Source organism: Schistocerca piceifrons, chromosome 4 (genome assembly GCF_021461385.2).
Source record: "Schistocerca piceifrons isolate TAMUIC-IGC-003096 chromosome 4, iqSchPice1.1, whole genome shotgun sequence".
Lineage (NCBI taxonomy): Eukaryota > Metazoa > Arthropoda > Insecta > Orthoptera > Acrididae > Schistocerca > Schistocerca piceifrons.
This window is the reverse complement of record NC_060141.1, coordinates 451,623,492-451,647,936: the sequence shown is the minus strand read 5'-3', so window position 1 is coordinate 451,647,936 and position 24,445 is coordinate 451,623,492. Positions and strand designations below refer to the sequence as shown.

The following is a 24,445-nucleotide window of genomic DNA, read 5'->3' as shown; positions in this document are numbered from 1 at the left end:
TACACAGTCCCACCAGTCCTACTGGGCTTTGGTGGCAGAGCTCCAGTGCCTCATTCCCAAGTGTTATATTGTTACTGATGCTCATCAATATACCTCCCGTGCTGATTCTATGGTCCTTGACACCATCAATCAGTTGGATCTGGACAAGGAGGTGTGTCAATGTGCACTACAGTGCAAGAATTGATCTTTGGCTGAAGGGTTGAATATTTCTCAGTCTTTCGAGGTATCTCATGCTGCTGGTGGTCAGATTGGTGTTTAGTGTGCTGTCGCCATGCTTGCTTCTGTTCCTAGTCCCTGAGCGTCAGTTAGATTTCAGAGGGAGGATGATGTGGTAGCCATACAAACACTGCCACTGTGCTGTGCAAGGCAGCAATGTGCCAAAAAAAAAAAAAAAACAGCAGCTCAACCAACAGCACCAGCAACTCTCAGCACTTCCATCTTGACCATACTGTTTCAAGCAACATGGCAGAGCCACAGGCCCAAGCACTGGGCGACTTGCAACAACTATAGGAAAAAAGGGCATATAACATTTATATGTCATTCCCAGCCCTCTCCTGGAGATATAGATGTGGATGTTAATTGTGGGTCTCCAATGCTTTTGAATAACAAAAAATTGTTTATTGAAGTGCAAATGATGGACAAAGAGCTCAGACTACAAGAGGACATGGGTGCAGCTGTGACATTGCTGAACTCACAGACCTATGTGTACTTGGATCTCTGTCATTGTGTCCAGTTACTCGACATTTGGTGAATTACAAAAACCAGCATATTACAATTTTGCAGTAATATATGGCCCTCCACTGTGTACCTCTGTGTTTGTTTCCTTAACTTTTATGGTAGTGGAAGATGCTGGTGCTGACAATTCATTCAGTCTGGATGCTTTCAATGCTTTTGGTTTTTCCATTGCAGACATGCTGCAGTTTGTTTCTGACCAGGTCCCTTACTAGTTGTCAGATGAGTTAAGTTGTGCCACTAATTTTATGGCCAACATTACTTTGAATACTAGGACACAAGTGCTCTGTTTCCTTGTGTGCCCTATTCCTGTGGTTTTGTGTTATCTAGTGAAATCAGAAATGGACAGGCTGACATCTTTGAGGATCATACGGCCTCTTACATAAAGTAAGTGGTCTTCCCCTCATAACTGTTAAAAAATGAAATGGTCCACATAGCCTCTGCAGTGATTTGAAAGTTTCCGTTAATACTCAGTCTGTCATTGACACCTACCATTTCCCTTATCAGGATGAATTGTTGGCCATACTTACTAGGAGCAAGTTTTTTTTTTCTAAAATTGATTTAAAAAACTAAACTAAACTCCTCCCGAAAAGGTCATGAAGGCCCAATCGTACCGACTGGCTGCTGTGTCATCCTCAGCCCACAGGTGTCACTGGATGCGGATATGGAGGGGTACGGGGTCAACACGCCATTCTCCCAGCCATATGTCAGTTTTCAAGACCAGAAAATTGATTTAGATGAAGCCTATTTACAGGTTCCATTGGATGAGGATTCAAAAAGTCTCCTTGTGCTTAGCACTAGAACCACAGCTGGGGCACTCGTGACCCAGTTCTTAATTCTTTCATTTGTCACTATTTTGTGGTATTGCCGAGGGTGCTGAATTTCTGTGACTTTCTATTAAATAAAGTAATTAGTAATTATACCTAGTTTTAAATGTTACTGGGAAATCTTAAAAGAGAAATATGGAGATTCACCTAGAACTGTGGAATGGGTTGGCTGCTGCAACTACTGTATTTTTTGTGTAGCTTCGTCTTATAATTAGATTGTGTTTGGTGACAGTTTCAGAGAGATATTGCATTATCTCAGATTTGATGTTAGATTCACAAGATCATAATGACTGAAAGAAGACAAATTTACTTTGGTATTAGAAATATGGTATGAGTTCATTGCGAACACAAAATGTAGCTACATACTGGGTCCATATATAATGATTGATGAACAGCTTTTTCCTTCAAAGTGCCATGCTGCAGGTTCACACAGTTCATGGCCTCAAAACCAGGCAAATTAGGCAAAAAGACTGGATGGCAGTAGATAAAAACTCCAAATATATTGTGAATGATTTCCCTTATCTAGGAAAGGATGACAGTAGGCCGAGTGATGAGCATCTTGGTATCTTGGTGATTTTGTTATAAAAAATTGATGCAATGTTACTTCAATAAAGGAAGAAATGTCAAATGTGACAACTTTTTCACATCCTCGGCTCTCTCTGAAACCTTGAAAGCAAATGCTACAAGTCTAGTTGGCACCATAAATTGATCTCACAGGGAAGTTGCAGTCTGTATCAAGAAGGCAAAAGATGTGTTATACAACACACTATTGTTGAAGAAGAATGAGACCACACAAATAGTTTACCAGGGAAAGAGCAACAAGAATGTCCTGATTTTCAGTACTATTCATCCTTATGTTAAAATTAAAGATGGTGTGAAAAGATGCCAGATTCAAGTACATTCTATAACAGCTCTAAATAAGGAGTGAACATGGTCAACCAAATGGCTTGCAAATACTCTGTCAAAGCCCCATTGACATGTTGGCCTGGATTTGGCTGGGATAAATGCCTGGCTATTGTACAATGCTCTAAATGTCAAAAAGTTGAAATGCAGAGATTTCATGCCACAGCTGGGGGAGGAACTTACTGAGAAGTATACAGCTATCAGGAAGACTATTACCTCCATTACTCCCAAACATATTCCCGAGAGACAAGAAAAGTAAACATGTTGCCTTGTAAAGTCTAATTGTGAAGAGAACAAATCATTTGGAAAGTGTTGTATGTGCGAGAAAACTCTCTGCAACAAATGTACATCAAAAGACTCATTTTTGTGCTCTTTGTGTGATGGTAGCCAATAAAGGCACCCAGAAAATGTCTGTAAGTATTTTAAAATAACAAATAATAATTTGTGAAAAGCTAGTTTATTCTTGTTGATTTCATAGTAAAATTTCCAGCACCTCAAAGGACAGTTTAATTAGTAGTAAGAATAACTCGCTGATACAAGATAAGAAAAGGGAAAGTACACAGGTCATTAGTGACCCAGCTGTGGTTCTAGGTAAAACCCAAATATCAACAGTTCTAGCATTAACATGCCCTTCGGGTTGGATCAATATCAACACCTCTTGTTCAGTGTGGCTAGTGTCTGTAGGATTTTGTGCATTTCCTGGAACAACTGATAATGTCTGTTCTGGAATGCATTAACTATCTTGATAATATCATCATGATGGGTGCATCCACAAAAGAGAAATTATGCAGCTTACACTATTTGTTCATGGACTTACATACTGCAGAGTTGAAGAGCAACTTGTTCAAGTTTCTTAGCCATCCATTGTGTACTTAGGTTTTGAGCTTTCTCAGTATGGTGTTAAGCATTTATGTCATCATGTTGCCAATGTCACAGCTCTGCCTCACCCTTCCAGTGGCAATCAACTTTAGATGTTTTCAGGGACAATTGTCTACTAGCACAAATTATTTCCATGTGCAGCCCATGTTGGCCCATCCTCTCCCTGAATTGCTGCACAGGACATTCTATTTTGGTGCTGGCCTGTGAGTGTGTGTTCTTGCTTATGAAATTTAAATTACATTCTTGAAATGTAAATTACATTTGCTCCTTGTTTGGCTACCTTCCATCCTGGCCACCATTTGGTCTTGGATACAGACACCTCTCAGTATGGCCTCATAGCCACCTGCACACTGCTATGAGGTGGTTCCTAACATCTGATAGCTTATGTATCAAAAATGCTCAAATCTGCTCAGCACCACTACTCTTCTCAGTAAATTCCATGTTTTCTTGTTTGGGTCTAATTTCCACCTCATTACTGACCACAAACTCTTGGTTTCATAGTTTAATCCTTCTGCTTCCTTGCCTGACAAAGTAACACATCACTTCCAGTGTTGGGCCTTGTTTCTGTCTCGCAACAATTATAAAATACGTTATCGGCCTACTGTACAGCATCCCAAAGCCGGTGTGCTGTCCCTGCTTCCATAGGGGCCAGATCCTACTTTTGTTTTCACTTGATGTTGAGACACAACATACAATGGGATGGTTTCCTATTAAGGGTTCCCAGATTGCAGCTGCTGTTGCTGCTGATCCAGCTTTGTGACCAGTTGTTCACCCCGTTCAACATAGTTAGCTTGACAGGTGTCTAGGAGGACTTCCAACACTTTACATAACTATTTTTTCCTCTGTCACCACCTTTTGGTGTTTGATTGCATTGTTCTCTTAGCTGTGGATGGGCTGTTGCACAGAGTTGTGACCCTGGCTGCCCTACAGTGGGATGTGCTTCAGCTCCTACATCTGGGACATTGGAGGTCCATTGGCAGCAGACCCATGTTTGTGCCTGGCATTCATGGTGACATTATCCATCTTGTTGTGGCCTGCTCTTAGTGTGCTGCATAACAGGCGGTGCTGCGGGCGACATTCTCTATGAGGTCTGTGCTGAAGCATCTGAGGGAACCCATCCCTGTTAATTTCATGGGTGCCTCCCTAAATTCTGACATGTTGTCAATTGTTGATGTTTTCTCAAAATTTCTGTACGTTATCCACTGTCCTTCCACATTACCTGTGGTTTTGGTTCAGGTCCTCTCAAAAACTTTTCTGTTGAAAAACGGCCTTATACACTTGTAATGGATAATGGTCCACAGTTTGTGAGTCAGGCCTTCCACAATTTCTGCCCCCCGTCAGGTCATTCACTACATTACTGCTCCTCTATAGCACACTCAGTGTAATGGTGAGGGAGAACAGCTCATCTGCATGTTCAAGGTTCAAATGAAGAAGTACATTGTGAACTCTTCCAAGCACAATGCCTTGAAGAGTTCCTGTAGGTTTACACAGGTGGGGGATTAGAGTCTGCCTGAGATGCTCCATGGTCACCAGCCACATACCCTTCTGTGTCTGCTCATGCCATTCCACTAACATCCATCATCATGGCTCTTTTTTCAGTTTGCTCCTGGCTCTGCAGTTTGGACTCGGTGGTTCAGCTGCGGACCAAAATGGTTTCTGGCCATGATCCATAGCTGCTATGGCTACTGCCTCTGAATGGTGCACACCAGTGGGGGGGGGGGGGGGGGGGGGCTGGTGGTGTGCCACTGTGATCAGCTGCATCCTCACACCATGTTGATGGCCATGGGTCCACTACAACTGCCACCTTCGCCTCCTCCCCCAGCACCTGCACAGGCCTTGTAAGACATCCCTGCTGTGGGGGCAGGGACTGCGCTCTTTGTGGATATCACTACCTGCTGCCTCTTCTCTGGGGTCTGGCACCAGTGTCGTGCTGGTGGCCCATCCTGATGATGCTTTGCTGTCACCTTTACTTTTGACTGTGCTGTTGGGTCTCTTGTCACTGGTGTCTTGGGTCTTGGGGGGGGGGGGGGGGGATGGCACTGTGAATGCCCACAGCTGCAGCACTTACCACTTCTGCACCTACTCACTAGTTCCAGTGTAATCCCCTCCTGCCAATACTGTCATCAGCTGTGAACCTGCCGCAGAGCCCATGTATGTGTCATCAAGTGCCCAGCTCCCCTTTCCCCAAGGAAGAGGGGTGCTATAGCCCTGTAAATCATATTTGGATATGCAGTGTGGCACCGTGCTGCTTGCAGGTTACACTCAAATAGTCCACCAATGCCACCTACAGTGCTCAGCCACCAGAGGCCGCCCACAACTTGTGCCCACTGTGCCATCTACTGGAGCTTATATAAGGACAGCGACGCAGGTTCCCATCCTCAGATTGTATTCTACTGCTTATTGTATCATTTGTATGTTTGTTCTTTACCTGATAAAAAACTTTATTTTCTTTGTGGCAGCACTATTGTTTGTGTCTAGCATTATGAAAATTACAATTTCAAAAAAATTGGATGATTTATTCAAGAGAAAGAGCTTCACAAAGCGATCTAGTCAATAATGCATTGGCGTGTAGTAATTTCTTGGAAATATCTTGCTTGATAAATACTTTATTTATGATGTGTTTCATGTAATCATCATCAGATAACTGTGGCAAAATTTTCACACAAGACAAGTTAGAAAAGCTTATCTGTAAATATTACAAGACCAATGTTACATTAGAAGCAAAAGTACATACTGAATACAAGTACTTATAACACACTTAGGAAAGCTCATACAAGTGGGAAATATAAGAAAAAGGTACAATCTCATGTGCAATTGCTGTTAGGCACATTTCCCAAAGATGATATTTTGAGATGTCACCATTATTGAAATATAGACCAGCATCTAGCACACCTATTTTCAAAGTATGTAGTTCTACTAGAACAGTTTTTGGTATCCATTCCCATATATAATTGTTGAAATATTCATTGGGATTTTGAGTCCTAACAAGTAAACATTTCTCTAAGATCCCTACATATAGGTTTTATAGCTTCCATTATAGCAAATGGCAAAGAATGTTTATGGTTGTAGTAACAGCCCTACAGTAGCCAGACAATGAATCACTGCCAAGTGGGCAGAGTGCATGACATGAGATGTCACCTTGTGACGAAGCAGGCTGCTATATTTATACTTCCCCTCTCGTTTTGCCATCTGCCTCCTTAAATTAGTTTTTCCACTTTTAACTAATTACATTAACATACTTGAGTGTAATCTCCATTTTCATGAAAGAGGAAGGTTGGCCCTCAGTTTTAAAGAATATAACGCAAGACCAAGTTTTGTGCTCAGTTTTATGATGTAAATGATTTTATAATTTGTTTTGACTATTCCTAGTTAATAATTTCATTATAGGATGAAATCAGTAATTGTTTTGTAACTTAAAGTCTATTGTTGATGTATAAACAAATATAAATTCTTTACTAATTATAAACATTTGGAGGAGCAACTAATAGTATTCATAAGGGAACTATTTGGCTCTAATCGAAAACATGTTAGCAAAGCCAGCCCTTAATTAATTCCAAAGTAATTAACAGTTTTCTCAAAAGTGTTGTTTGCGTAACAATATTTGCTAATTTCATGATTTAAACAAATAATTCAGCTTAACCCTTATGGTAGAAGAAACTGTTAAAAAGAACCAATTTTTCAGTTAGTTTAATGTGTTAAGTTTTAATTGCTGTTGCTGTAAATTAGACTTTGAACAATATGTAGTTTTAGCACCTATTATTGTGAGGATATATGAAGGTCCTGAGACAGTCAGTCCGTGGCCAAGTTTCAGACGAGAAACCTGTATTGGTTAGATCAATAACAATGCATCTGTGAAATAAGTGTAATACAATTAGGCTGTGTGTTATAACAATGACAGTATGTGTCCCATATGTACCTTGTTATTCCTCAAGAACTGTGTGGTTAGGTTTTGTACTGCTCATAGATGTTCAACAGGAAACTATTGTAGTAGTATGTGGTTGTTCACCTGCAACCTATTAATGAGGCTCATCGAAGATTAAACAATAGTGTGCTGGTCATATAACTAGGTATTATTGAGGGGTTGTGAATAGTGAAAGTAAATTACTGTGAAACACACATGTGCACCTGTCGGCTACATCATTTAAGTAGTCAGTGTAGTACCCCCGCACCCCATTTTTCAGCCAGTGTAGCAACGCAGTATGTTGTCACTGAGGACTCAAAAAACGAAGAAATAAAGCAGGGAACATTGTCATGAGCAGACTCAAGGACTATATTATTTCAACTTGGTGCCAGATTTCATTGGTCTCCAAGATTTAAACAAATCAGGACATAGCATTTATAATATGCAAAATATCATAAATATCCTTTACCACAGCACATCTGTTTTTTACAATAAATGTCATATCCCTAGTGAAAAAATAAAACATAGAATATGTTGTGAGTAAAATCTGCATGGGACATATACAAATGTACACCACACTAGGTACAATGTCCAAACACTCCACTGAGAGAGAGAGAGAGAGAGCAATGTAAAGCCCATCATTTTAAAAGAAGACACTGCAATTTTTTTTTACAATTCTCCAAACAAAGCAAGTAAACTTAAACCTATTGAGACCAGAGGTGGGTCATGTCAAAAAAGAAAACCTTATCGCAAAAAAAAAATTTTCCAACTGCATAAGGGTGGACTGGGATAGACAGAGATATGATGTTTTTTCTTATAAACTTGACCCGTTTGTGGTTTGAAAAGGTTTCAGCTCACTAATTCATTTTAAATTTTATTTCAAACTAAAAGAAGTGAATATTTCTCTTCCGTTACATGTGGGTTATGTGCAAAATGTTTCCTTTTCAAGTAATAGGTATTTGAATAATGTTATGTAGTTGCATATTATACTTTTCATTCCCCCTTCTTCTTCCTGTTTCTGCCCCCCCCCCCCTCCCCTCCCGGGAAAAGGAAAATGCTCTAATGACACTGTTACACTTGTAAACATCTTAATGAGGTTCCAGTTTAATGATCTACTTTAAAAGAGAATAATTTACTAAGAATGTCATTTTTGTTATAAATTAATTTTAAATACAGGGTGTATCAAAAAGAATCATCCAATTTGGCATGTCTATATTTCTAAAACTAATAAACATATACAATGAATTTTGTTTTTTGATGAACAGGAAACTCAAAAAGTTTTTTTTTTTTTATTTCATAACTTTCCATAGGTGTTCAATATGCCCCCCTTGAGATGCATGGCCTATGTCAATGTGGTATTCAAACTGTTCCCACAATGCAGGGAGCATTTCTTGAGTTACAACTTCCACAGCTGCTGTTATGTGATGTCTCAGTTCATTCATTGTTGTTGGTAATGGAGGCATGTAAACAGAGTCTTTTACAAAATGGCTCTGAGCACTATGGGACTAAACATCTGTGGTCATCAGTCCCCTAGAACTTAGAACTACTTAAACCTAACTAACCTAAGGACATCACACATCCATGCCCGAGGCAGGATTCGAACCTGCGACCGTAGCGGTCACGCGGCTCCAGACTGACGCGCCTAGAACCGCACGGCCACACCGGCCAGCAGTCTTTTACAAATACCCACAAGAAATAATCACATATAGTCAGGTCCAGAGACCTTCAAGGTCAGCAATGTAAGGCTTAATCATTTGATGCAGTGCAACTGATCCATCGTCCAGTAATCCTTTGATTTAAAAATTCCCAGACTTCCAGATGCCAGTGTGGTGGTGCCCCATCCTGTTGTAAATGAAGTTGTTTGAATCAGTCTCCAACTGAGGAAAAAGAAAGTTCTCAAGCATATCAACATATGTACTTCTTGTAACCGTGGTCTTGGCAAATAAAAATAGACCATACACCTTTTTCCATGAAACTGCACAAAACACATTAAATTTTGGACAGTCCCACCAATGTTGTACTACTTCATGTGGTTGTGGTTCTCACATTATGATGGTTCACCTTTTCATTTAAAAGGAATGTTGCCTCGTCACTAAACATTAAACATGGAAGAAAACTGTCACCTTCCATCTTGTCAAGAATGAAATTACAGAACTCCATATGTTGTTGTTCATTACCTTCACAAAAAGCTTGCAGTAGCTGAACTTTGTATGGTTTAATGTGTAAATGTTGATGCAACACATGCCAGATGGACATTACGAGCATGTTGAGCTGTCAAGCTGCATAGTGAATGAATTTCTGCAGACTCCTTGTGAAATTAATGCAGATGCATTCAACATCTGTATCAGACACACACCAGCAATTTGCCTTTAACTGTTTCTTGGAATTGCTCATGCCATCATCTAATGCTCTGTTCTGTAGGAGGACCTACACCATATCTTGTACAAATGTCACTCTGAACAGTTATTATTGACCCACACTGTGCAAAACATAGAACTCAAAATGCTTTCTGTTGTCCCAATAGCAGTTTTACTACAACTGAAGTGGGTGCACATTGCTGCTACCTAGTGGGAACCATGGAAAACTCGAGAGTTTGCTCTTTCCAACAGTACACAGTTCACGCACATATCTCAAATAACATAACAGTTACGATTTTTTTAAATCTGGTGATTCTTTTTGATACACCCTGTATAATTATGTTTATTACATAAAATTGAGTGAAAATGTACCACTGGAGTGACATTTTCCTTCCTCCTTTGTTCTCCTCATCCCTTCATGCTACCCTTCCCTCCATTTCCTCAGTTCCCCCACCCACCATCCCCTGTCTATTTTCCTATTCTTATCCCCCCTGTCCTCCCCCACACCCCTCCACCAACCAATTCAACAATACCTCATCTGCCCCTGCCCACTACCCTGCCATTAGTGATAAGGTTTTGTTTTGTGACATAATCCATCAGTGGTCTCAATAGGTACAAGTTAGCTAGCTTTGTTTGGAAAATAGTAATAAAAATTATAATGTCTTCCTTTATAATGATGGCCTTTCATTGTTCTCTCTCTCAATGGAGCATTTGGACAGTGTGCCTAGTGTGCTGTCTCTTCTTTGTATGTGTTTCATGATGGGTTTTACTCATTATCTATTCTACATTTTATGTTTTTATGACAATATGATGCTTATTGTAAAATACACAGATGTACTGTGGTAAAGGTTATTTATGATGTTTTGTATGTTATAAACACTATGTCATGGTATGTTTCAATCTTTGAGATCAATGCCATCTGGCATCAGTTGAAATAACACAATCCTTGAGTTCGCTGCCTTCAGACTGGCATGTGATGTCTCAACATAACATCTTTTGCAAATGTACCTTACGGCTATTGCACATGAGATTGTACATTCTTCTTGTATTGCTCATTTGTGTGAGCTTTTGTAAGCATATTGTAAATACTTGTACTTAACATGTACTCCTGTTCCCGATGTTACATTGATCTTGTAATACAAGCTTTACTGATTCGTTTTTGTAAATTTTTGCCACAGTTACATGGTGATGAGTACCCAAAATGTGATGTAAATAAAGTATTTAGCAATTAAGATGTTTCCAATGAATTATGTCATGCCAACTGTGGATGGTCATATGCCATACAAATGGATGACTTTATCAGTCAAATGAAGGGGAAGGGATTACGTGTTGGTCCACATCTAGCACTTATGTGTGTGTTCCCTGGTCATTGGGGCTCAGTTTTAAGTGGGACTGATCACTGAAGACAATTCTACTCCAGTCAATGAGATTACAGGCTACCAGCATGTCTGCAGATGATCTGGACAGTAATGGAATACCTAGCTGACTGTCATCCACTATAAAGCCTGACAACCAGGAGTGATGGTCTGGGGTGCCATTTCTTTACATACCAGCACTTCTTTGGTTGCCATCCACAGCACCCTTACAGCACAGAGGTCAATGTTAATGATATTCTACACCCTGTTTTGTTGCCCTTCATGGCAAGCTATCCTCGGCTTACATTTCAGAAAGATAATGCCTGTCCACACTCAGCAAAAGTTTCTACTGCTTGTGTTCTTGCTTGCCAAACCCTACCTTGGCCAGCAAAGTCACTGGAACTCTCCTCAACTGAGAACATTTGGAGCATTATGGGCAAGGCCCTGGTAGTTTCATAGTGTTAAACTGGATTTACCAGGTAATTAGAAAAAATACATTTTGCTGTATGCTTATGAACTGTAAATAAGAATATAAAGAGGAATATGGTGAATGTATGTCAAATCTGTAAAAATGAATGCCGGATTTTGATTTATAATGTTGTTTATGAATAATTTAAACTGAAAATATTGATGGTAGAAAGAGTATTGTTGTGTTACAGGAAGAAGTATATGTGTATGTATCAATCACTGTAACAAGGCCAATGCACATACTCTTGAGGATAATAGATATTATATCTCTTAGGTGATCCAAACTTTGTTACAGGATAAGAATAAGATGTATGAAAGGAGCATGAACAAAAGTGGCTAATCATTTTAGATTTGGACTCCTAAGTATTTATGGAAATCAAAGAATGAAAAGAAAGAATGAGAAAATAAAAATTATAGCTCTTGTTATTAATACTGCAATTGTGTTTTATCCAGCTATGGGCTGCATTATTTCAACAGTTTTTAACTTTGAGCTTTAACTTTTGTCCAGGAGCTTACATTTTTATGACGTTCTTTCCATTTTATTTTCTTCTATAATTTTCACTGGAAATCCTTGCTCATCAGGTTTCTTCTTTAAGGTCAACTGGTATGTTTCATGATATCATTGTGTAATGTCCCTAACTCTTGCAGTCTTTTTCCACTTCTGTAAATTATGCAACTTTGGTTTATTGTTATTATTATTATTCCCTACTTTTGTGTTTGCTCACATCTTTCTTTTTTGCTCATCTTTCTCCTTCTTTTATCTTCAACAACTTAAAATTGCTTTTGGTCTATCTTTTATGAAGGAATCACTTAAATATTTCAGACATTTAAAATCGTTCTTGCCTAATTTTTTGTTGTGTCAGACAGGTAACTGCTTCCTTAAATATTACTTATATACTTCCATTTTGGATGTAAGAAAGGGTTATGGTTGATAAAGGACTCATTTCAGACCTGATATTTATTGCACATTATATCTTAGACTTTTTTGTTTGAGTCTGTCATAAAAGTTACAGATATCAGTTATAGAAACTAACCTGTTGTTGCTGACATCAAGAAATCGCAATGTTCTGTTCTTTGAGAGAAATTGTTTCAGAGGTTTCCCTGCATCTTTTCCTAATCCATTCCAAGACAGGTTCAATTCTGTTATAGTGCTTTCAGTTAGTCCTTTGAAAAGAGCTGTGAACCCTAAAATGGGAAAAGAACATCATTGTTACTGAGAAAGAATTTAGGCACATGAAGTGTCACTTGGAAATAACTGACAAAAAAATTAAAAGCATTACAGCCCCCCCCCCTCCAAAAGGTTTACTCATGTCTCATTGAAGAACTCTATGGAAAGTAATCAATTGGGGCTAAAGTTGGGCTAAAATGGATGAATGAATGAATGAGTAAGCTGATTGCAGAAGTCTCTGGATATGGGATTATTCAGATGTATCTACTGTTTCCTCTCAAAACATCAGAAGCCTCATAAAAATGATGAAAAATCACATATCCATGCAGGAAAAGGAAAGTTTAGATGGAATTTCAGCACATCTGTTGTATCTATCAGAACATCACATGAAAATCACTGAAAATGAACAGATTCATCTTGATCCATACAAGTTAAAATCAGGTGACTGCAGACATGTAAGAAATGAGGGGCAGTAGCTATACACGCAGAAAACTGGTAAGACTCAGGCCCTTTAGGTTAACAAATGTTGAGTTGAACAGCTATCTGAATGCTCTGCTATGATAGTGGACCAGGAAAAACATCAGATTGTAGCACTGACAGTTTACTGGCCACCAGCAGGAAGCATCTTAAGCTTTATATAGCAGCTAGAAACAGATTTAATAATGTTATGTAGACTTAACTGGAGAATTATTACATGTGTAGAGATTAATGTTGATTTTTTATGAAGCTACTTACAGCTGTTGATGTTGCACTATATAATTCCCTTCAAGGATTGAATGACATAATGTAACAATTATTTGTAATTTGTTTTTAGATTCATTCATTCATTCATTCTTTATTGATTGACTGAGTCATTTTGTGTACAGAGAGTACTACATGATATGGGACAAGTCATTATACTCGTTAAACATTTAAAAAATACATAACACTAAATTAAATACACCTAGACTTACACAATTGTATGATAGTCATAGGTTACAGGATGTAGTACTAGTATATTCACAAGTTGTTCAATATGAAGGTCAACAAGGCCTAATTAAAATTAAAATTTGTGGATACGTTTAAAATCAAATTAAGTACAGATAAACATTATGTAATTTATACAATAGTTAATATTGACTAGATAAATACAATAAGTACATACATGTAGATCAATTTTCAACAGTTGGTTAGGCCTTATTGAAATTTACATTTTGAAGATAAATTATAGTAGAGAAACCTGAGGGTGCAAATATATTACACAGAACAATTACATTCAAAATATTCATGTAAATTATCAAAACAGTAATTTCATAATATTGACTTAAGCCTTATTTTAAAATGTGCTGGACTGCTGATGTTTTTATGTTTAATGATAGATGATTATAAAGTTTAATACCCATGCATTTTACACCATCAGTATATAATTTGGTGGAATGGGAAAATTGTGTCAACAAGTATTCCCCTCTATTGTCATGCTGGTGATAGTCCAGATTCTGCTTCAGACTGCCAATGTTTACCTTGGTAAAACTTAGTATCTCCAATATGTACTGGCTTGGAAGTGAAAGAATACCTAGTTTTTGAGATAGTTGTTTACAAGAGTCTCTTTGCTTTTTAAATAACATTATCCTGACAGCTTTCTTTTGGAGCTTAAATATTTTATTGGGCTCAGAACTTTGGCCCCAGAATATGAGGCCATATGTTAGAATTGAGTGAAAAAGAGCATGGTAAACTGATGTTAGGATATTTATACTCATGACTTCCTTGACTGACAGAAGCATAAACAAATTTTACTTAGCTTAGTAGCTAAGCTGCCAGTGTGCCTTTTCCAGCTTAGAGTGTCAGAGACAGATATTCCAAGGAATGTAGTTACATTTTCCAGTTCAATACTATTTCCACCTATTTGCATAGTTGGTACAGTGGGATTTCTATTCTGGACTGCATGAAATGTTACGCCTACACCTTTTTTCATTAAGAAGTAGCCTATTAGCTGTAAGCCATGAATCCAGTAGAGCAGTACATTGGTTGTCTGCAACTTCAGTACGATCATCTGAGTCAGAGGTCAGAATATTGGTGTCATCAGCAAAAAGAAAGGTATTGCAACTCGGTAGGTGAAGAGGAAGATCATTAACGAACAGGAGAAATAGGATTGGGCCTAAAACTGATCCTTGAGGGACACCATGCATATCAGAACATGAAAATGTGGATTTTCCTGAAGGGGTGACCTCACATAATTGCACTTTTCTGTTTAGTGGGTAGCTTGCAAACCGATCATAGGCAGTGCCCCGTATACCGTAGTAAATGAACAGGAGAAACAGGATTGGGCCTAAAATTGATCCTTGTAGTGATTTGTCTGTAAAACAAGTAGTCATGATGGTCAAATGTTAACAATAAAATGTACTGGCCATTTAGGTACAGTTCACCAAAGAAAAATATCATATGATAGAATCTTAAACAATAATTTGGTTAAAGTTTTTAGAGAGAAGTTGCAGGAAGACTAGACTGTATAGAGAGGAAATTTAACTCTGTCTCTAAAATATTTCTGCAGCAAGCTGAGTCTTGTTTTCCCCTAAAATAAGTCAAGGATAGAACCAAATTAAAGTGAAATAAGAGATAGATAACTCCTGGGGTTTCAGTATCTAGTGCTAGGAAAAGAGAATCCTGCTTAATTCAGCGAACAAGCTGTAGTCTGGATCTGATACTCTATTTCTGAACATTATTAAACAAGAAACTAATTTACCAGAAAATAGGTCCAGCAAAAATGGTGATGCTTTCAAATCACTGGCCACCAAGTTCAACGTGTCGTTGGATCTTTTTCATGATATGCTTCAATGAAATTTTCTCACTTTACAAGCCATATCATTTCAAAATGATGCAGCTTGTAACTGAGAAAGTTTTATTGCCCCAAATGCAATGATTAATGTCTCACAGTGGCAGCAAAAACTGATACCAGTAATAAACAACCAAATACAGATGCATTCTATTTATTTGCGCAGATGCTGAATGCACCATCAACAGGTATTACATTTCAAAAATAGAACCCATAATGAGATTACAAAATTCATCAGGTCACTAAAAAATAATATTTTTGCCAGCAATTATGGTGTTTCTAGTAGTGATAAAATTTTGTGCTGACATGAGAGGATTATTCTTAAGCTGTCTTTGTAATCAATCAATAACTCAGGGCATATTTCACAGTATACTTAAATACGCTTTAGCACACCCATCTATAGATCTGTATCACTTCTTCCAGTTGTAAATTATTAACTTTATCTACTTTGTTGTGCTCTGTAGCTGACATCTCTTCTCTTGATTGTTCAAACTGGCTGTAAACTATTGGATATGGAAGTATAGCTCTAGCAATGTAGCTCACACAGTTTGTAATATTGGGTGTTTGTCACTTTTTAAACCACTTTTGAAATATTAATAGGTAACAGCCAGCTCAGGTTTCACAATTCTCTTTTGAATGCAGTTAAAGGAACATTACACACTGCACTTGGTTATGGTTCTCTCTGTTCAGTTCAACTGCAGTAGATCTACCATGAATGAGACTATTAGCAATTATTTTGGTGGCAAAAGGACAATCAGCATAACAGCTGCAAGACTAATCAGAATAATTTCACCAGGATAGCACAATGTTTTTCAGGCTGAGCAAAATGTATGCCAGTTAAATGAGACTACTCAGTGAAAGTATGTTCACACTGGTTAACAATGTCTGTTGCTGTACCAGACTGTTATTGTAGCAGTACACCACAGAAAACAGTGTGTGCAGTTATGTGAGGTCACCCCTTCAGGAAAATCCACAGTTTCATGTTCTGATAAGCAAACCGTAAAACATGGTGTCCCGCATGGATCAATAATGCAAATTCACAATGTGAAGTAATTACAAGATACTGCCATTGAGTTAACAAACAACATACAATGGACATGAGATATAGCTTAAAAGCAGCACATTTTATAAGCTGTAATGGCTGCAATGAAGTTTCCCATACTGACCAACATAGTTGTTCCACCTAATTTTTCTTGTCGCAGAATGCAGACTCTAGGGCTCAAATGATCTTATAAAGACTAGTGTAAGAATAAACTCTTATTTTGTAAACTACATAACACTTTGAAAATTGCCTGGGCCAAATTTGGCTGTTTTGAAAGGATTGCAAGCTTTCACTAAAATTTAGCATACAAAAATGTTACTGGGTAGAAATGTAGAAAAATATATGGATACTACCACACTTCCATGATGTGAATCCTCTTGTTCACAAGTATAAGCATGACATCCAAAATCATAGTAAATTACATGTACTTATCAATTAATGAGTTAATTAATCAGTGGAGTCCACAATATTGTACAGGAAAACTAAGGTAACAAAAGTAAGTAGGTCAGGATTAAACACTGATTAGAGCAAAATCTGCAATGAAAATTGGTGGGAGTTCCAAACTTCAACTTTAATTATTTCAGAAGATAATTAGATTCACGTACTGTAATTTAAAATATATTACTAGAAAGTCAGAATGCTTAGGTTCCAAATGGTGAGCACTGGATTCGACCAGTTAGCTCAAAGGTTTTTCCTGCTTTTGAATGTGGTGTTACCTTCAATTAGCTATAACTTTTAATTGTCGTAATCTACAGCCAAATGAATGGTATCAGTGGAAACAATGCAGTGAGGAGAATAAACTGAACAGTGAATTTAAATTGGACTTTGCCTGATAACTGATTGCAGGTTTTCATATAGCTATCACATGTGGCGTAAATAGGGTTCAGAATGAAGTTATGTATTCTGCTGGGAAGATATTTAAACTGGGTAAAAATTGATAGTTACTGGGAACTGATGACATAACAGATGGGGAGTACCCACCTGTTCCATGTCGCAGTCTTCTCAAGTGTCTGAGAAAAGTGCGCTATGATAGAATGCTAATTCATTTAACAGAGCAAAACTTGTTCTCTTCCTTTAAGTTTGGTTTTTGTAATGGAATCTCCATAGAGAAAACAACACAAAAAGTAAAAAATGTAGTATCAGCAGAACTAAAAAAACATTATTCTTTTCATATGCTGTGTGACCTTGTTAAAGCTTTGATTTTGTAAATCACAAAATTCTACTTGACAAAGTAAAGTGTTATGGTATTAATGATATCCATCTTGCTTGTGTGGAGTCTTACCTTCATAACAGAAAGCAGAGAGTCTCATTAACAGAATGTGTTACAGGCATGAAACTAATTTCAGCATGGGGCAGCATAACATATGGAGTATCACAAGGATCAGTAACAGGCTGACTGTTTTATCTAACGTTTACATAATTGATTTTATAATGATAAGGCAGTTCAAAACCTGAAACATTTTCTGGTGACACAATCAAACCAATCAATGATCAAAACTCAACCTTAATGGATACACCCCATTTGTAAGTGGAAAAGACCTACTAGTCATTCACAGCTGACAATTTAAGTCTTGATCTCAAACAACTCATGTTACTATGGTGTGGAAAGTTCTGGTAGGAAGTAAATAATTTGGGAGTAAAGGAAACAACTCACCAAATAATAGACATGCCAAGTCATTAACAGCCGTAAAAATGATACTGAAAACACTACAAGCACACACCTGTATGGCTACATTGTATAGGCTGAATACACTCTCTTTTTTTTTATGAGATAAACATTTGAGGCAATGCACCGATAGTAAATAAAAAATTTATTTACAAGAAGCAAGTAGTAAGAATAATGTGCAAAATAGATAACTTTATGTTTTGCAGAAGCCTTTTTACAGATATTTCAATTCTTATACTCACTTCACTATGCATTTACTCCATAGTGTGTTTTGTTGTCAATAATAAAAATAATTTTCAGCTGAAATGTGATGCACTCCATCAGAATACAAGACACAAAAATAAGTTCCATAAAGGCTTTGCCTCCTTGTTCAGAAGTTTAGAATCATATTCTGGTGGGAAGATATTTAAGCTCCCATCTGACATATCAGAAGAAAATTTGGAATCCTCACCAATTCAAAATAAAATTACAAACATACCTCATAGATCTTAATATATAGATTCTAACAAAGAGATAGAGGGGCTGGCCAGTACTTACCTCAGCTCAGTACAGCCGATAGATACACATAAAACAGAACTGAAAATTTACATTCCTAGCTTTCGGAACTTTGTTCCTTCATCAGGGAGGAGAGAGGGGAAAAAAAGGGAAGAAGGGAAAGTGGATTCAGTTACTCACAACCCAGGTTATGAAGCAACAGGGAAAGGTAAACAGGGAGGGTAGCAAGGATGGAGGCATGGTTGTCAGAGGGAAGCCAAAGATATTCTACTGTAAGTACTGTGCCAGCTTCAAACCAAAGAGGATGCATACAGAAGTAAAGTATAAAGATAAACACAACTATGTAGGATGAAAAGATGCGTGAATGGCTAAAGAGGAAAGGGAAAGAGGAGAACCTCACTCCCATTCACTCTTCAGTCTTCTCCTCTTTCCCTTTCCTCTTTAGCCATTCACGCATCTTTTCATCCTACATAGTTGTGTTTATCTTTATACTTTACTTCTGTATGCATCCTCTTTGGTTTGAAGCTGGCACAGTACTTACAGTAGAATATCTTTGGCTTCCCTCTGACAACCATGCCTCCATCCTTGCTACCCTCCCTGTTTACCTTTCCCTGTTGCTTCATAACCTGGGTTGTGAGTAACTGAATCCACTTTCCCTTCTTCCCTTTTTTTCCCCTCTCTCCTCCCTGATGAAGGAACAAAGTTCCGAAAGCTAGGAATGTAAATTTTCAGTTCTGTTTTATGTGTATCTATCGGCTGTACTGAGCTGAGGTAAGTACTGGCCAGCCCCTCTATCTCTTTGTTAGTATTTGTTTCACATCTTATATGAGATTTTCCATTAATCATTTAGATCACCTATATGGTCCACATCCTTCATTGTTTTGTCCCTTTTGTTAGCTATCACTTACGTCTGTCATCTTAACACTTTCTCTTCTTCAGTGTTTTATATATCATCATCATCATCATCATTTATTGCCTTATCGGGCCTTTAAGGCCTACAGCAAGAAGAACAAAAGGAAAAGTAAAGACAAAAAGACTTACAAAAGTACTCTATACAGTAGTAAAAGTTACATATGTACATTACAGCTTAAAGAAAAACGAAAAAATAAACAGGGCATTCAATCAAAGGTTTAAAGGCAAGAGGGATACATTACAGAAACAAAAAAAAACAAAAAAAAAAAAAAAAAAACACACACGCAGTGTCTGTCAATTACACGAGAGGAGGGAGCTGTTGCAGATGGCAGTCCATCTCATCCGGTCGTTGGCGTCCTCCTCCACGGCTGCTGGTTCCACTTCTTTTAGGATCGTTGTTATCCTATCCTTCCATCGAGTTCTTGGGCGTCCTCTAGGGCGTTTTCCTGTGGGTTGAGAGTGGAGGACTCTGTTTGGAAGGGATCCGTCTGCCCGTAGGATGTGGCCAAACCATTGGAGTCTCTTCTGCGCCAATATTCGTCCAATGTGTGGCTTTCCATACCGCTGGTATAAATCTTCTTTTTTTCTTCGTTCCCATTTACCTTCCATGGCATTGTAGATGGGTCCATATATCTTCCGAAGTACCTTCCTTTCAAATGCACATATTGCTTCTTCTGCTGTTGCTGATGTTGCCCAAGTTTCACAGCCGTATAAAAGTACTGGTCTCACCAGTGTCGTGTATAGGTGGATCTTGTTCTTCTGCGATATCAGCCGAGATCTGAAAAGATTGTTCAGGCTAAAGAACATGCGATTAGCATTTGTTATACGTTGCTGTACTTCTTTCGTTACTTCACTTCTATTTGTTAGTATGGAGCCCAGGTACTTGAACTCTTCAACTCGTTCGAAGGTATGCCTGTCGACATCAATGGAAGGAGGGAGATCTCGGCGGCGTGATACAACAAGATATTTAGTTTTTTCCTCGTTCACCACCAGCCCAATTTTCTCTGCATTGTGGAGGAATCGGGAAGTATCCCTGCGTACTTGCTCTAGAGTGTCACCAAGGATCACAACATCATCAGCAAATGCCAAGATTGTGTCTGCTCCCACCATCTCCATCTCTCTGGTTCGACAAGTGTTTTATATATACATAAATAAATATTTTCGTCACCAACTGTGCTAGTTTCATCTTCCTGCTATTATCTTGTTCCGTTTATAGTCCTCTTCTCTTTTTTATTTATTGATTTATTTATTCCACATTCCATAGTTTTAACGTTCGTTATTCGCTGTTTCCCAGCCAACAATCACTGCCAACAATCTCTTCCACACCTACCAGTATCATCCATTTCCGTCGATTTCTTGTTGCTGGCGATATTTTTGTGCCATTGGCTATCTTTCTCTGCCACAAGAAAAATTTTTTGGGACATTTCTGCCCCACCCGCGATCTTTTTTGCGGCACGCGCGATCTTTTTTGCGGCACGCGCGATCTTTTTTGCGGCACGCGCGATCGCTTTTGCGGCACGCGCGATCGCTTTTGCGGCACGCGCGATCTTTTCTCGCCACTCGCTATCTCTGTTTTTGAGCTACGTGTGTTTTTTTCCCCTGATCTGGACATACTTGCTTGGTCTGGTTAACTTTTTCCGTATTTTTCTTATTTACTGGTCTTCCTTTGGTATTGAACATTACCAACACAATTTCTTTCCTTCTCGTCCTTCCCTCCGTGTTTTACTCCTTCTTATGATTACTATCTCAACTTTAGTTATCTAATTTCCCTATCCACCAGTTACCCACTATGTACCCTAATCCTATACCACATTATTTACATTCATTCCGGAAACATGCATTCACTGTAGCCAAACTGCAATCCCACATACTTTTCCTCCAGTCCTGCTTAACCTTTGGAATTACCCCTAAAGGGCTTACCTTAAAAGTTCCCATCTCTGGGTGCAATTCCTCCTTCCACCAGTCTTTCCTGGACTTCCAGAACCTTCAATCCTTAGCCCTTACCCAACTTGTCCTGAATCTCTACACTACTTCATGTAACCACCACTCCCAACAGCTCCTATCTCTCTTCAAAGTCCTCCACCTCTCAAACCCTTGCTTGGAGAACACACTGAGGAACATCATCCTAGAAGCCAGCTGCAAACTTGAGTTCCATGCCACACAACACCTGAAAAAACTATCCACAGTGCTAGTGCAACACCTAAGAAGTGGGGTCCCTCTCCCTATCCCTCACAAACACCAACCACAACAGAACCTTCAACAAACCCCCCTCATAGCCAACAAACCTAGCCTAGCCACCCTACTCAATCTCCCCATCCCAGCACATACCCCACACAGACCAAATCTCAACTATAACCACAGTCAAATGCCACATATCACCAGTCCCAATTCAGTCCTAAACCTCTCATCCAGATCCCTCTCTCCTCCAGAGACATCTGTTCTATCAAAAGGCTTAACCTTTAGCCCCACACCTAAATTCAACCACACTGCCCTGGTTAAAGATCTCCTCTCATTCACCCGGAACCTCAACTGGAAATATCACTTCACTACCCAAACACAGCCCCCAAGCACTAGACCCAGTGTTGAACCCTGTCTAGAACAGTTTCGACTGCCTTCTCAAAGGGATCCTCCTCCCCTCCCCCAAAACCATCCCTTGCAGACATTTCAGGAATTCCTCACATCCAGTGTTGCCTCCCAGTCCTTCTTGAAGAACATCCCGACAACCCCCAACATCACCCCAGCTGAATCCCGTGCCATTAAAGAGCTGAAAATAGACCACTCTATTGTCATCCTCCCGGCGGATAAAGGCTCCACAACTGTCGTACTTGACCGTGTGGAGTATGTGGCAGAAGGACTGCGTCAACTCTCTGACACCTCAACCTACAAAGCTGTTACCCAGGATCCCATTCCCTCCATCCAGACTGAGCTGCAAAAAATCCTAAAAATCCAAGGTCCCTCACAAGGCCTCACAACGGCTTCCATAGACTTACTCACTCCACCTGAGCCACGTACCCCTACCTTCTACCTATTACCCAAAATCCACAAAGAGAACCATCCTGGCCGTCCCATTGTAGCAGGCTTCAAATCCCCAACCGAACGTATCTCAGCTCTGGTAGACCAGCACCTACAACCTATCACCCGCAGACTCCCATCCTACATCAAAGACACAAACCACTTCCTAGAACGCCTCAAATCCATTCCCACTCCTCTCCCACCTGAAACCTTTCTTGTCACCATAGATGCTACATCCCTTTACACAAACATCCCACATACCCATGGTCTCTCTGCCCTTGAGCACTACCTCTCCCAACGCCCACCCGAAGATCTTCCAAAAACCTCGTTCCTTATCACACTTACCAACTTCATCCTCACCCATAATTACTTCACTTTTGAAGGCCAGACCTACAAACAAATCAGGGGAACGGCCATGGGAACCAGGATGGCTCCCTCCTATGCCAACCTCTTCATGGGCCGCATGGAGGATGCTTTCCTGAAGACCCAACAGCTGCTTCCCCTGGCCTGGTATAGGTTTATAGATGACATCTTTGTGGTCTGGACTCATGGTGAAGAAACACTCCTTAATTTCCTCCATAACCTCAACTCCTTTTCGAATCTGAATTTCACCTGGTCCTTCTCCAAAACCCAAGCCACCTTCCTGGATGTTGACCTTCATCTTGTTGAAGCTCACATCCACACTTCAGTCCATATCAAACCCACAAACAAACAACAGTACCTTCACTTTGATAGCTGCCATCCTTTCCACATCAAACGCTCCCTTCCCTACAGCCTAGGTATTCGTGGCAAACGTATCTGCTCCAGTGACGAATCCCTCAACAACTACACCAATAACCTGACCAGTGCTTTCCTCTCCCGCAACTATCCTGCAGACCTTGTCCACAAACAGATTTCCCGAGCAATACATTCCTCCCCGTCCAACAACAATGTTCCTACCCCCAGACCACACAGAAGCATCCCCCTTGTCACCCAGTATTATCCTGGCCTCGAAAACATCAACAAATTACTCCGCCAGGGATATGACTTTCTCAAGTCAACCCCTGAAATGAGATCATCCCTTGACAAAATTCTCCCCACACCACCCAGAGTTGCCTTTCGTCGCCCCCCTAACCTCCGTAACATCCTTGTTAAACCCCACAATATTCCCAGACTACCTTCTCTACCCAGCGGTTCCTACCCCTGTAACCGACCCCGCTGCAAAACCTGCCCCATGCATCCGCCCACAACCACCTACTCCAGCCCCGCTACTGGTAAAACATACACAATTCAAGGCAGGGCTACGTGTGAAACTACACATGTCATTTATCAACTGACGTGCCTGCACTGCACAGCCTTTTACATCGGCATGACAACAACCAAACTGGCTGAGCGAATGAACGGACACAGACGAACTGTCCGCCTAGGAGATGCCCAATACCCAGTAGCGGAGCATGCCCTCCAGCATAATTCTAGGGACCTAGGAACCTGCTACACCGTATGTGCCATTTGGCTTCTCCCACCCAACACCAGTCCCTCTGAACTGCGGAGATGGGAACTTGCACTCCAACACATCCTTTCATCCCGCCATCCCCCTGGACTGAACCTACGTTAAAGAACCTCACTCCCATTCACTCTTCAGTCTTCTCCTCTTTCCCTTTCCTCTTTAGCCATTCACGCATCTTTTCATCCTACATAGTTGTGTTTATCTTTATACTTTACTTCTGTATGCATCCTCTTTGGTTTGAAGCTGGCACAGTACTTACAGTAGAATATCTTTGGCTTCCCTCTGACAACCATGCCTCCATCCTTGCTACCCTCCCTGTTTACCTTTCCCTGTTGCTTCATAACCTGGGTTGTGAGTAACTGAATCCACTTTCCCTTCTTCCCTTTTTTTCCCCTCTCTCCTCCCTGATGAAGGAACAAAGTTCCGAAAGCTA

General features: G+C 39.6%; 1 protein-coding gene across 1 annotated transcript in view; it reads right to left on the bottom strand.

Annotated features, from left to right (window-relative positions):
• Positions 1–24,445, bottom strand: part of LOC124795907 (leucine-rich repeat-containing protein 74B-like) — a 215,191-nt gene that overhangs the window by 89,202 nt on the left and 101,544 nt on the right. The window contains exon 5 of the mRNA XM_047259987.1: positions 12,457–12,607. Within this exon, the coding sequence (XP_047115943.1) occupies positions 12,457–12,607 (151 nt within the window). The remainder of the gene's footprint in view (positions 1–12,456; positions 12,608–24,445) is intronic.